This window comes from Carex rostrata, chromosome 15 (genome assembly GCF_964058835.1).
Source record: "Carex rostrata chromosome 15, lpCarRost1.2, whole genome shotgun sequence".
Taxonomy (NCBI): domain Eukaryota; kingdom Viridiplantae; phylum Streptophyta; class Magnoliopsida; order Poales; family Cyperaceae; genus Carex; species Carex rostrata.
This window is the reverse complement of record NC_135932.1, coordinates 9,815,192-9,829,591: the sequence shown is the minus strand read 5'-3', so window position 1 is coordinate 9,829,591 and position 14,400 is coordinate 9,815,192. Positions and strand designations below refer to the sequence as shown.

The following is a 14,400-nucleotide window of genomic DNA, read 5'->3' as shown; positions in this document are numbered from 1 at the left end:
TTCGGATACGGATCCTAATACGGTCGGATATTATCCAATCCGTTTGCACCCCTACATACCACCGTATAAAATTAAAATATCTCCCTCCTTGGTCCCTCCTCCTAGTCGGTTTTCAATTTTAGTCAACTTCTGCACAACATGTACTTTTTACCGAAAAATATAGAACAGTAAAATGCTAAAATTTCCCTTCCATGCCGTTGCTCTTTTTCCTTTTTGGCCCCAAAAACAAAAACCAAAATTGTAACCCATAACCTAATAGAAACACAACAAGGTGCACCATGACAACAACAACAAAAAATGATTTCTTTATTGAAAAAGTTACCAAGTAAAGAAGATTTACCCAGTTAAGAGATTGTAACCAGAAAATATGGGGGTAGCAAATTCACATCTTGCCCCTCCGTCATTGTTCAATCTCATGAATTGATTTATGTACGACCAATATTACATTCTAAAGACTCCATACTTTGTTTCCTCAGGACTTGACTTGACTGCGGCAGTAAGACACAAGCTTAGTACTTTGCGAGTATCTGCCGGGTCTATTATACCATCATCCCAAAGCCTAGCTGTGGAGTAATACGGACTTGCCTCTCTCTCATAAGCTTCTATCACTTTTTGTTTAAAACTTGCCTCTTCTTCAGGGGTCCACTGTATGAGAACACAAAATGAGAAAATTAGTCAGGCTGAGCATGGTTAGGTGTATATCGGCATGTAACCGTAGTATGAGATTCATGTCAACTGGGTGTGGGCTGACAAATTTGAGAGCTGTAGGGTTTTTATTGCTATGGTGGCAGACAGGTCCACTAAAGGTCAAATGGGTACCAGAAGTGGGTATTGCCTGGCACCAGGTAGAAAAAATGAAAAATAATTATCCAATTTAACCTTGAGAGTAACCAGGTAATTGCCTGGCACCAGGTAGAAAAATAATTATCCAATTTAACCTTGAGAGTAACCGGGCTAAATGAATGCAACTAAAATGGAAATTACTTTTCTTATTATAATCCATCCTTTTCTTTTGGAGCACTGAGGAAAAGATTTATCCTTTGTTTGTAATAATCTGTTCACTCCGGTATGATAGGTACTTTTAAGAGAAACTTCATAAAAGACCCATACAAAACCAGAAAATATAATAGATATCCCTGGAATAAGAAATATCACCCATACCCTTCTAACAAATATAAACCTAAATTTTTTACCCTAATCAACAGAGGAAACTAGTAGGAAAGGAGATTTTTGCACATCTTTTAAAGAGATTTAGAAAGAGAGGAAATGATATATTTTACATGTTTTGTATACATGACATAAAGGCCTTAAGGTTAAATTAAGGTCCATAAAAGTCAAGGCAGAAAAAAGTGTACCTCGTTTCCTTGCCTCTTCTTGTTGGTCTTCTCTATTTGTGCAAGCACCCCTGCAGCCTGCAAAGTTCACTGATCAGCCGAAATTCACAAGCACAGGCTGACACACAGAATTGTGTGTTGTGGGTGGGTGGGGGGCATATGAAAAAGTAAGAAGAACAATAGCTGTAACAAACTTACTGCCATCCATGTATAAAACAGCAAGCATGCAAAAGAAAGACGTTCATGTTTGCTTCTTCAAGAGTACGAATTTTGAAAAGATGTGAACTCCGTATCATTAAAAAGGCAATTAAATAGAAAAGTAAGGTAAATTCTATAATAATTCAAAAGATTTTCCAGTTCAAGGTCAGCCAGGATAATACTTTCAATGGATACATTGCAGTTAGAATTTCCCAATAAAAAAATGGTTCCTATTGAGAAATTACCTGAGCACCACCCATGACAGAGATCTTTGCTGTGGGCCAGAGAAACAAGAAGTCGGGGCTATATGCACGTCCACACATTCCATAATTCCCAGCACCGAAACTGCCACCAACAATTATAGTAATTTTTGGGACCTGTTGAAGTTACATAGTATTGCAAGAAAAGAATCACTTTAGTTAAAAAATTTAAAAAAAAAACAGGAAACAGAGTTGCAGTTCCAGAATCACAATATCAACCTGCCTTTCATGGTTCAGGAACCCGTGGGTACAAGTACAGTTTAAGTACCAATGTAAGAGATGCCTCATTTTGGGTCTTGGATGCTAAACAAGAATCATACCATATACGGTCTATATACCGCGTCTGACTGGTCGGGTACAGGACAACAGCGACAATTTCCTTTAAGGAATTACAAACAGCCAAAAAGAAGCTAACTTGGTTCCATAAATAAGAAAGTGGGTTAGAACCTTTGCACAAGAAACAGCCATGACCATTTTTGCACCAGCTTTAGCAATTCCACTTGCTTCAGACTTTGAACCAACCTGTTACCAACAATTTTTTTGTGATTACTTCAAGAGTGTATTTAAAATGCTAGTAAGACACTGTAATTTAATGACTAATTGATATCTGACTAGGGTTCTGTACAGATAATGATTTGTTTACTAGGATAGCTAATAGTTTGTCTACTGGTCGCTAGTATAATAAATAATTATTATCAATTGCAGCTACAGAGTGTCTTTGTTGAGGTATAATGCACAAGAATAGTGAGTTAATGCCTATGCTATTTTTCTTAAACCAAGCTGACATGGTTGATCAAATCAAGAGTGAATAGTGGCAAAAAATCAGATAGAGGTCCCACTGAAAATTTATTATCTTATCACGCTTATTGTAGTCTTAATTACAAAATTGAGGGTTAGTTGATCTTATATCAGCTCAATTGTAAGACCGGACTTGTACACTAAAAAGCAGTAAAAGGACCGGTACAGTAAAGACAGAATAAAAATTCACTTTACTGGTACAGATTGAGATTCCTTGATTCTGATATACACTAGAGTACTTGGTACTCACCATAAATCCAGTGATATTTTGAAGAAAAAGCAAAGGGATATTCCTCTGAGCACACAACTCGATGAAGTGGGCCCCTTTTAGTGCTGATTCAGTAAACAATATGCCATTGTTTCCTATTATTCCTACCGGCTGCCCACATATCCTTGCAAATCCTGTCACCAATGTCTTTGCAGTTCATAATGTAAGAAGCAGATACTAAACTTAAGCAAAAAGTGAAAGAGCAATCATAAAAAAAGGATTAGCGATAGCTCACACCGATTAGATTTCCTACAGTTTAGATCAAAGTTATATTCTCGTCCTTATACAATTAAAATCCCCCTCATCAGTACAGTCATGAATTGGTACAATGGAAGTCACATTTGTGATCTTCCGTCTTAGGGTGTAAAGGTACTCAAAAGATATAGTAAATCCTTGAATTATTCAATCCCAAAACAACAATTTGGCCAATATACCCCTCTTACGAAAAAATAAAACAATGCAAAGGAGAGACACTCCCTCCCCCTCCCTCTCTCCCAGTCTACAAAGAACAAAAAAAAAATGTATTCATTGGATGCCAATTTGGTCATTATTGGTGAGATTCAATGAGTACATTACTCGAAAGGACACCCAACCAAAGTTTAAATGTTAGATCTTGATGAAGTTCTTACAGATCCATATAATTTTTTGAATTCGTCAAATTCGCTTCCATCTACAACACGTGCAATAACAGAACGGATGTCAAATGACTGTTTCTGATCCATCGGTGCAATTTCTCGAAGTTCTTGCATATCATATAGGGGTTCTTTATACTCAGAAGGAATATGTTGTGAATCAAACGGTCCTTTTCCAGCCATGTGAATATTTCTGATGATGTTCCTCCCAAGCTCTAAGGCATGAAGTTCATCTGCATAATAATATTACAATATAAAATTATTGATATATTAGTAAAGCAGTGCTACATGATTGGCCCCTCAATACCAGTAAATCCTGCTCATTACATACTGCTACCTCTATTTTATTTTATTTTCCTTTTTTGTTCTTTGTGTATGCTCACTTAAATTTATGTTATTTGAAAGAAACCTTCAGCAAAATGGTCCGAAACTCCTGATATCTTGCAATGCACTGTTGCGCCTCCCAAATCTTCAGCAGATATTTCTTCTCCTGTGGCAGCCTAGAAGAAAACATTTAAGCTCTTACAAAACTGATTTTCTGAAATGGCCTCAAACTTTTTCCTAACCAAGCTTCAGAGGTTATTGACACCATATAAGTTGTGAAAATAGCTTAAATTGCAGAAAACACCAACCATTTGACTGGTTTTGATGGTAAATTCTGTAAATGTAGACTATTTTGCCCCTATCTTATAGTAGTCTGTCAAAAACGCATAAATTTACCCTACATTTCTTGAATTTTCTTTTCCCTAAGCCTGATTGAATTTAGAAGTTGACCTACATTTTTGAAGAAAAGTAAACATTTGACAGGCAATTGAGCAACAGACGTAACCTAGCTTAAAGCAAAAGGTTCTGTTTGCAAACAAACAAGCCATGCTGATTGCAAAAAGGCAGAAAAAAAATAAATACCTTTACGAGAGGAGGCCCAGCTAGAAAAATGGTTCCATTTCCCGTCACAATTACACTCTCATCAGCCATGGCTGGTATATAGGCCCCACCAGCAGTACAAGAACCCAGAACCAGAGCAACCTGTGGGATCCCCTCGGCGGACATTTTTGCCTGGTTATAGAAGATCCTTCCAAAATTGTCCCTGTCTGGAAACACCTCTGCTTGTTTTGGAAGGTTGGCCCCACCACTGTCAACTAGGTATAAACAAGGTAACTTGCACTGAGAAGCAATCTCTTGTGCCCGCAGGTGCTTTTTGACTGTGATAGGGTAGTAGGTCCCGCCTTTTGTCGTGGGGTCATTTGCTACAAACATGCATAATCGGCCATGAACAGGGCCTATTCCAGTAATTATTCCACCTGATGGGAGGGATTCTTCATAGAGTTCATAACCTGCAAGCTTTATCGCATAAAGTAGTGGTCAATTAAGGTTCTGTATTTCTAATTTTTCCCCCCAATTTTGTGAGCATTTGAGTTATTTTTGTCCTCTTCCTTTCTTCTCCTCTAGGAACTAAAAAAGAATCAAAATTTGCAATATCGTGTTCAATGATGGTATTGGCAGTGTACTGGGCTGATATTGTACCTGTCATAAAATACCCCAAGACACAGCAGGAATTACATCCCGCACCTCGATTTTGTGAAACTGAAAAGCACAATGGCACAATGTCCAATCTCATAATAAATCAATGTACCTGTGAAAGCTCAAGAAAAGATGAGCCTGGATCAATTAGACGGTTAATTCTTTCCCTTGGAAGCAGTTTGTTTCGACTCCTGTTTCTCTTTACTGCTTCAGCCCCTCCCCCACCTAAAACCTAATAGAAGGAATAATTTATATAATACACAATCTTCAAAATGAATGAAAACCAAGTAAATCAATTTTTTTTTTAAAAAAAAGTCATAACCTGAAATTAATTTTTTTTTATATTGGTACAAATTATATTTTGGCATGTTTTTGGTCCATAGTTGCAATTTTGACCAACAAACCAGTGAAAATTTTACAAATGAATGCTCCAATTCCCATAGTATTGCATGCTTTATGAATTGTCTGTGAAGGCTCAAGCAGGTAAAAGAAAAGACTGGTTCGTAATCGAGAGGGGAGGGGAGAGAGACCTTGGAAATCTGGGAATGAAGTTGAGATACGAGCTCCTGTGCAGCGGCTGAGTTATGAGAGAAGGCGTCCGAGTTCCGGTCGACGGCGTCGGGTAGCACGGCGGAGGAGAAGGGACTGGAGGCGAGGTTTTGCAGAGGAAGATGGAGCTGTGGCAGGCGCTGCCTCCATGATCGCCTTGCGAGAGTGCTCAGCATCGATCTGCAACTGGAGTGCTTGAGAGAGAGGAGATGGTTGTAGGAGAAGACGGTGCGGATCCGGAAGTCGGGAAGTGTGTCAGTTGCTCACTTCTTCTCTATAAGTGCGGAGCTGTGTTGCAACTTGCACGGCATTTCTACTCGGCACGTTTCAGTCAGTTGCACTGGATTGACATCTGTCGTAATAAATTCCACCATCATTAACATTTTTTTTATAAAAAAGTAGCTTATGGATATCTACTATGTGCAGACTGGAGAGTGCGGATAAGATCTCCATATTATATTTATGAAAAAAGAAAAGAAAAGAAAGATAAGGTCTCCATATCACCTCCAGCTGTACAGTGGGGGACCCACTGTAGCACAGGGTCAGCTGCCCCGCTGGATTTTTAAAAATAGTGCTAAAAATCTGCTTTTCAGATCTCTGTCCCTCCCTGGAATTCAAATTGTTCCCCTGTAGCCCATTCTGAAATTTTAATAGACGGAACGGAGCCCATATAAACTCTGAGCGAAACAAATTAGCGGAGCCCAAATAGGCGCTAATCCCAAATAGCGAAAATTAGTTGAACCAAAATAATTTTATTTATTTTTTAATTCAAAGGCAGAGGCTGCCAAGTTGAACCAAAATGTTGATTTCAAATTCCCTATAAATGTTAAATTGTTGATTTTTTTCAAGTAATTTAGGATTTTTATTATATTGATTGGTATTTTTTTTTGTTATGTTGAATTGTACCCGATAAGCTATTGGGTTTGAACCCGATAAGCTATTTGCATCCGATTATTGCCCCACCCTAACAAAAATCTTGTGTCCGCCCTGCAGCTGTATAGGAATAAAAATAGGAATGGGAGAACTCGGAAAGCCGTCACTTGTGTTGCTCTTTGACAGGAAACTCTTTTCTATTGGGGTCTCACTCAATCCTTTCAAAAAGATAACATGTGAATAAAAATAGCTGTTTCAAGAGTAGGATTAGGGTTTTCTCAAGTTTAAAATTCATCGAATTGGCATTAAATGATGAATATGAATTGTTGAAATTAGTTTATTTTATGAGTAATGTGCTTACATGTAAAAAAAAACCATATTATCACAAATTGCTGGTCATAAACTTCTAGTTCATAGTTCTTCAAAAAATAAACTTATAATCCATAATCATTTTTAAAATACGAAGAAAATAAATTCCCAAATATTCGAGTTCACAAACTAAAATAGAGAACAATAATAAATAAGATGGATGATAATTCTTGTATCATACTTATTGGTCTTTAACTCCATAATTACTTTTCAAAACTATATTCAAAGCTAATAAGTTTATTATTCAAAGTTCAGATATGGAAGTCAATCATATAAAACTTTCATGTTGCAAATGGATATCAATTTTACAATATCGACAATATTTTACTCTAAACTATATAGAAAATCATGTATAAATACAAATATATATAGATTGACTAATGTGCATTCGTATGCATATGACCTGATATGCATACGGTCCAAATTTGAAATTTGAAATTTTAAAATCCAAAATATCGATCCGAACCATTCATCTTGTTCTCCATATTAATATGTGCTTGGAGACCAAATTTTACATTTTTCTGAATTTTTTTACTATTTATTAAGCCACTTTGAAAATTGTTGATCCAACGGTGGCTGCTGATTTTACTGTTTTGTTAAGCCACCGTTGGATCAACAATTTTCAAAGTGACTTAATAAATAGTAAAAAAATTCAGAAAAATGTAAAATTTGGTCTCCAAGTACATATTAATATGGAGAACAAGATGAACGGTTCGAATCGACGTTTTGGATTTTGAAATTTCAAATTTGGACCGTATGCATATCGGGCCATATGCATACGAATGCACATTAGTCAATCTCTCCCTCTATATATATATATTGAAAATGAATGGGATCAATTAACTGAATCCGTATCCTCTCCAGTATTGCAGAGGATGATCCTCACTTTACGGTTTGAGATTAAATTTCAACCGGTTTGGTATTCGGGCTACAATAGGGGCAGTATTTTTGGACTTTGAGATTTGTGCCGAGTTAAAAAGAACGGTTCAGATCTAGTAATTGTAAAAGATTCCCTTATCAGGTATTGGAGAGGATGTGAATTCCAATTAACTCCCATACCCTCTTATTCAATCCGCCCCTGCTTTAGAATGCTACTTTTCTTCGTATATTTAATCAAATTGCCTCCAAAATTACAAAAAAAACTGGTTGATTCTGCTGGAACATCACTCTTAATTCTCACAAAATTTTGTACCAAATATTGCCAATTGACCAGAAACTAACCTACTGCCCAATGATGTAAAGTTGAAAGATAAATGGTGAGACACTTGTCAAAATAATCCAAACCATTTACAGAAAAAATATATATATATATACAACCCAATCAAAATCCCAAAGAGGGCAACTCAGAAGTCACAAGGAGAGACTCTATCCACTCTAAGATGCTTGTATTTCTGCTCAGTATTGTATAGTCTTGCAGCTTCAGTTAAACCTTTTGAAATTACAGTCCTTAGAATATCTGTGCTTTCTTCTATTGCTGAATCAATCTGGTCAAGTAGATAGCAAGGAACAAGTTAATTGAACCAGCATGTACCAGTTGGCATGGCACTACTACCAGCTTATTTACCGTTTGATCCACATTAAGCCTTTTTGTCTTATTATGTAAAAATAACAGACTGATATTAAACCATTTTTCTTCTGTTTTCAATTAACAGAACAACGGACTGAGATTAAATGGGGTTCTTTTTGCACTACCAAAGGTTTATTTAGGTTTAATTGAACAGCATAACAGTACAGTTTACAGTGGCCAGCATGCAGAGACACCTATCTGTTTAACTACTAATTTGCACCAATATTAGTCTTAACTTTTCAATTTTCTAAAGTGATCAATTGCAGAAGACAAGCTATATCTAGACTATATAGGGCTTTCCGAAACATGCTTGATTGAGGATTATAAAGTAGGAAAAGTTGCACTAATTTAGGAAACTGCAGTATTTGAGCATGAGACTTAATTTTAATGGTATAGGTGACCTGGACTCCATTGGGTTCAATTGATTACCAGAGGGGAAAACCAACCATAAAATTTAGCATTTGTTATTGTATTAGCATTTACAGTTACTGTGGAATCATTCAGCAAACTACTGCTCCTTACTGGCAAAAGCAAAATAAATCACCAAATTAAAACAGGTATTAGTTTTTTGTAGTGAAATAATAATTAGTTATTTGGTTTTACCCTTTCACGAGCTTTTTTGTTAAATGGCTGAAGATGAAATGCCTTAGGATCCATCTGCCCAGGCGGCCTACCTATTCCTAAACCATTTAAATCTGAAGTTATGAAAAAACTACAAACACAATTTAACATTTTAAATTAAAAATATTCATTTCTAACCTATTCTGAGTCGACCAAATTCTTTGTTATCTCGAAAATGGTAGATCACATTTTTCAACCTGTCAATAGCATAAACTAACTTCCCTGAGAAATGTGTCTAGTTCGGAGGTGTATTGTTGGAAAAAAAAAAGAAGCTTCAAGTGCAATGCAGTAAGACTGGTACCTAATGAGTTATAATAGTGTTGTACCATATATAACCTAACTAGCTTTATTCACATTGGCTTTCGGTTCTTTGTGTTTTTAAAGTTTTCAATTCCCTTTGTTTGAACTTATTGAAATACTTTTCAACAAACATAATCTTCTATTCAATTTCCATTGAAAATTTAATAAGACAAAAATTTCAATGATATTACCAATAAGGAAAATTTAAACAATAATGAACTTGATATACCCGTTATGACGTGCATGACCCCCTTTTGGCTGCAACCGAAGAACCCCGCACGGTAAGTCCATGTCATCATACATCTAAAACTTAAAAAAAAAATATTAAACCTTCAGCGAGGATATATACGAACATGAATATGTTTAGGCTAAATTGATAAATAATAAAATCCTTATACCACAAGAACCCGGTTAAGTGGGAGCTTATAGTAGGCTGCGAGCGGCCCTGTCTACAACCAAAGAAGCCAAAGTAAAAAAAAAAAAAAGGATAATTAGTTGAGCAAAAAACTTCTTAAGAGCAAGCTAAAGCAATAAGCCCCAAACAGAGATAATCACATACATGCACAAAAAAATATGCCCAAAAAAAGAAAAAGAAATAAAATATCATTCTAGTTACATACTTGGGACTATTATGTACTTCTCTTTCTGAGAAAATATGGTAATTAAGAGAGTGAAACTATCGATTAATTGACAAGAAACGGCATGAATTTAACAATGAGCTAAAGAAAAAAAATACTACAACTTTCAAATGTATGTGTGCTTACAGATTCTCCACTAAGATTCATGTAAGTTTGAGGTTTTGCAAGCAAAACAGGTGCACCTTCAACCATCCCTGCAAGAGAAGTGACATCAATATTTTTTTTATAATTCTTCTCTGAGGTATCAAAAGAAGACCTTCATTCAAATATCCAATTTTGACAATTGTCTCTTCTTACGAATCTCTGTTTCTTTAAAATTAGAACTGAAACTACATAATAAATTAACTTCTAGAATCATAAATAATGAATTATCTAAAAAAAAAAGTCATCCAAATTAGGTAAATTGGAAAGAGAACCTTCGCCAAATAAGGCTTTGCAATGGACTGTCGTCATAGGTATCCCTTCGGACCTAGCAAAGGCATCAATCATGTCGAATCCAACCTGATATTTCCAATATATATAAAAAAAAAAAAATAACAAGAAGGATCAGAACCAGCAAGTTGCATAGCATCATGCTACAAACACTATACTATTGTCAACCAGACCCCTCAAATTTTACCAGTACCATTGTTCTCGTTAGGTGATCTATACTTAGTTTAGGTATAATTAATGCTATTCAAATATTCAATTCAGTCTATCCTCTTAACTAATACAAGATAAAAATTAGGGGAAAGGTAGAAGGTTACATTGTGGCGAGTGAGCTTGAACTTCTCACCGGGGTTGCCAAGGCCGATTAAGAGCCACGGCTGGAGGCCCGACAGAGAAGAGGCTGTAGACAAGCACCGGTGCAGTAGCCTCGACGCCGTCGCCGGAGAAGACATTTCATCCACGTAGCTGTACGCTCTGCTGTGTTTTCTGAGGATTTTCTCACTGGAGCAGAAACCGAGTACGCATCCCCTGAGATATCTCATATTTTGCGTGACCTACCTGTCCGGTGCCCAAGTATTGTTTTGGCTTTGAGATGCGTGCAGAATGTCTTTGAACGGTTGAAATTATGGAAAAAAGTCGCGCAAAATATGAGATATCTCAGAGGATGCGAATTCTTAGAAACCCGGGTAAAGATTTTAACAGAGCAGTTTTAGCTTCATAGAGATGACAAGTTTAAACCAGATTAAATTTATAACGTGTACGAACTTTGTATAAATTTATAGCAATAACACACGCAAAAAATATAATTATTCAGAATAATTATATTCATAATAAATATATTGTGAATTAATATTTTGAACCTAAAGTCCATTTCAATTTGGACATGAATTAAATTTAGAATTTAATTCAGAAGTCAAAATTAAAAGCCCATATCAAAAGCCCAAAAATTAAACAATTGAATTATGGGCTTATGGCTTGAGGGGCATTTTTGTAATTTCACTAAAACCAATCTTATCCAATGACATTTTGGTAATTTCCAAATTGATCAAGCATATTTTGGTAATTTTCCAAAACCAACCTTAAGGGGCATTTTGGTAATTTTCCAAAACCGACCTTAAGGGGCATTTTGGTAATTTGAAACCAACCTATATGCCTATATAAAGGCATGTAGGGTGAAAGAAAAAATTCAGAATTCCAATAGTCTGAGTCCGAATCGATTCGAACATCATTTTCTCTTTCTCGTGTTTTATCCTCGCAAATAGTGATTTGTGTAGAAAAGAAAAGAATACGTAATCCACGTATATTCTTGCGAATTGTGAAAAGTGGTTTTATCACTGGTATAGTATATCTGGCAAAAGAAATACCAGCTCTTTGGTTATTTCCTGATGGATACTGATAGAAACATCAGACGTCTGGTGTTTCTAAGCAAGTTCGACTTCAATTCCAATTCAAATTTGGAATAAGGTACAGATATTGTGTTAATTTATTTAAATGTTAAATAAATTTAATTTTAGAAATCAATCAGGGAGTAGATCCCAGCTTTTGATAGAAATAAAATTTTAATTTTGCATTATTTCCGCACCATAAGCCTGAATAGAATTTAGCGGTAAATTCCCAAGCAGAATTTGATGCCCAATTCCCCAACAGATAAGCCATGTACTAAAAGCCTTGTAAAAACCATCACAAGCAAAGTACCAAACCCAAATAGCAAGCTCAAGTAACAGGCATGCCCTGATTGATGGTACGCAACTCAAACCGGCATGACAGCCCATAACTCTGGCCTATCTGAGTTGCTCGTGCGTGGTTCCAATCGGTCCAAGCGCACATATTAACTGTAATATAACTAGCTATATATATAACTAGAATTCATAGAGATTAGTTAACTGGTATGAGGCTTGTTAATTACCAGTATAACATGTTTTTATATTAATGTCAACCATTAATAGCAACCAATGCTAAAAAATAAGTAATAACTACACTTATCAGAGATGAGTTAAGTGGTAAAAGGCTTGTTAACTAAAAGTAGAACACAAATGTAAACCAACCCAGAGTTAAGCATGTTCGAGTAATCCATACAGAACTCAAACTGATTAACCTGGTCTGTGAGATAAGCCCAGTTGAAGGGCCATACGAGATTCAATACCCCAAGTTTCACTAAGACAAGGGACCACGAATTCAGCACTAAAACGGTACATAGAGGACAAAGTAAAGTATCTACCGGTTCTTACTCAGTTTCACCTGAACACGTAATAAATACACACCTAACTCGCACGACCTAAACCCTCTCGGTTAGGACGTGCTTAGTTTTACTGTGGCCTAATCTTTTCGGAGATAAGACGTATGAAAAGCAGTCCATACCCTTCTTGCAAATGAGCATGTAAAGAAAAGATGATGGGCAGTCTCCATGTTGCATGTATCACACAAAACACACTTTAATTCACAACTTATTCCTTTGCTCTCCAGCACTCTGTGAGTAAACATCCTGTTTTAAAATAGGAGGAAGGGAGCAGGATTTTTCCAAAACGTGCTGCATCGATCTCTTGTTAAGCCTGCCATGATCATCACCCAATAAATTGAGGCGGGAATAAACCCCGTTAGTTGACCAGAAATTGCATTTTGTTTGAAAGATCATTAATTTTTTCAAGAGTGCATGATCTGTACTATCTATTTCAGAACCTACGTCATAAATTTGTCTTTTGATATAGGCGCAGTAGTTGAACCACTTCTCTTCGTGGCAGAGGGCAGAGCATGGCAACTAAAAAGCTCCAACCAATAATCATCGTAGATTGTAATTAAGTCTGTCCATCACCCCTATAACATATATATTCTCTGTGCTGGTTCGATTTTGATAGTAAGAAATTAAATTTGATTTAATTAAACAGTCAAATTATGGATTTCCCCTTGTGTCTCCTTCGCCTTATGTTACTCCATGCATGTTTCCTTGCAATTACGAGAATAAAAATAGAAAGACAAATATCAATATCCTACAATCTTTATTTCTATTAATTACATCCATTTAGAGATGTCGATGTAAACATATATGATATCATCAGCTCCTATGCAAATATTGACAAATATTCCCAGGCAGTTCAGCAATGAAGCCAATGGGGACAAATGGTTTCATATGCAAAGGGAGTACGTACCTTATGACGGGAGAGGGGGGTGTCCGATGGGCATCGGACCAAATCCGGTTCGATGGGGGTTTAAACCGTTAGATCTGCTTTAGGATTCGTGTGTACGGATTTTAAAGCAGACGCGAAATTGCGGGTGCGAATCCTAAAGCAGATCTGACGGTTTAAACCCCCCATCGAACCAGATTTGGTCCGATGCCCATCGGAAACCCCCCTCTCCCCCTTATGACAGGAGAGCGTATTTAGGATTTTTTTTTTTTTTTAATCTGCAAATGGAGTACGTATCTCATGAATATCAACTAATTTAATTTGAATTAATTTATTGTAAAGTCAAGAAGTTAAAAAATAGCAAAAAATAAACATATTAAATTTAGCGCCAGTAGTTGTAGCTTCGAGTAAAGCCTGTCGTTAAACTCGCTTAAGGTTATAATTAACTTATATTAAATTAATTTAAAATTTTATAAACTTAATACGTAAACACATCACTTAAAGTAAATCAGTTTAATGGTTTAGATTCAATAGATTTTGAAACAAAATTTACCAAAAAACTTGATGAGCTCATGAACACCAGTACCGCAGTACTACTCGAACTTAAAAGTTGGAGATAAATTTGAGCTCTATAAGAACTCATAATAACTTAAAAACTTGAGATAAATTGGGGGCCTCTGGTTCTCCTTTTGAGTCTTTGACTGGAGAAACTGTATAATTTAAAAAAAAAAAATTAAAGGACGAGAAGTCGACAACACTATATTTGCTAGTTGTATTATATGGAACACAACCATTTATAAAAAAAAGTTCCAACCTGGCCGGTCCCTAGGGGTGCAAACAGATCGGATACGGATCGGATAATGGTAAAACCATATCCGTATCCATTTTTATTTTCCAGATACGGATACGAATCGGATATTAGAC

General features: G+C 36.1%; 2 protein-coding genes across 2 annotated transcripts; both read right to left on the bottom strand.

Moving 5' to 3' along the window:
• Positions 1-281: 281 nt before the first annotated feature.
• Positions 282-5,816, bottom strand: MCCB (3-methylcrotonyl-CoA carboxylase). The gene is made up of 10 exons (XM_078316872.1): positions 5,542-5,816; positions 5,124-5,243; positions 4,397-4,831; positions 3,900-3,990; positions 3,488-3,723; positions 2,841-3,005; positions 2,240-2,314; positions 1,778-1,909; positions 1,356-1,412; positions 282-645 (listed from the first exon to the last, which is right to left on the bottom strand). Exons 1-10 carry the CDS (start codon positions 5,734-5,736, stop codon positions 442-444), a joined length of 1,710 nt encoding a protein of 569 aa, XP_078172998.1. The 5' UTR covers positions 5,737-5,816; the 3' UTR covers positions 282-441.
• A 2,226-nt stretch (positions 5,817-8,042) lies between these two features.
• On the bottom strand, positions 8,043-10,856 carry LOC144566729 (Peptidyl-tRNA hydrolase family protein). The gene is made up of 8 exons (XM_078316749.1): positions 10,675-10,856; positions 10,345-10,429; positions 10,055-10,122; positions 9,689-9,739; positions 9,520-9,593; positions 9,129-9,187; positions 8,973-9,049; positions 8,043-8,286 (listed from the first exon to the last, which is right to left on the bottom strand). The coding sequence occupies exons 1-8, from the start codon at positions 10,807-10,809 to the stop codon at positions 8,146-8,148; spliced, it is 690 nt and encodes a 229-aa protein (XP_078172875.1). The 5' UTR covers positions 10,810-10,856; the 3' UTR covers positions 8,043-8,145.
• Between the last annotated feature and the right edge of the window lie 3,544 nt (positions 10,857-14,400).

What these genes read in the sequence shown, in the direction of transcription:
- MCCB (XM_078316872.1), bottom strand. Translation starts at nt 5,736, where the DNA reads ATGCTGAGCACTCTCGCAAGGCGATCATGGAGGCAGCGCCTGCCACAG. An exon ending in CTTTTCTTGAGCTTTCACAG is followed by an intron (nt 4,832 to 5,123) that starts GTACATTGATTT and finishes TATGCGATAAAG; the next exon opens with CTTGCAGGTTATGAACTCTA. An exon ending in CTGGGCCTCCTCTCGTAAAG is followed by an intron (nt 3,991 to 4,396) that starts GTATTTATTTTT and finishes GTTTTCTTCTAG; the next exon opens with GCTGCCACAGGAGAAGAAAT.
- LOC144566729 (XM_078316749.1), bottom strand. Translation starts at nt 10,809, where the DNA reads ATGTCTTCTCCGGCGACGGCGTCGAGGCTACTGCACCGGTGCTTGTCT. An exon ending in CACTTAACCGGGTTCTTGTG is followed by an intron (nt 9,594 to 9,688) that starts GTATAAGGATTT and finishes TTTAAGTTTTAG; the next exon opens with ATGTATGATGACATGGACTT. An exon ending in GGTCATGCACGTCATAACGG is followed by an intron (nt 9,188 to 9,519) that starts GTATATCAAGTT and finishes TGCTATTGACAG; the next exon opens with GTTGAAAAATGTGATCTACC.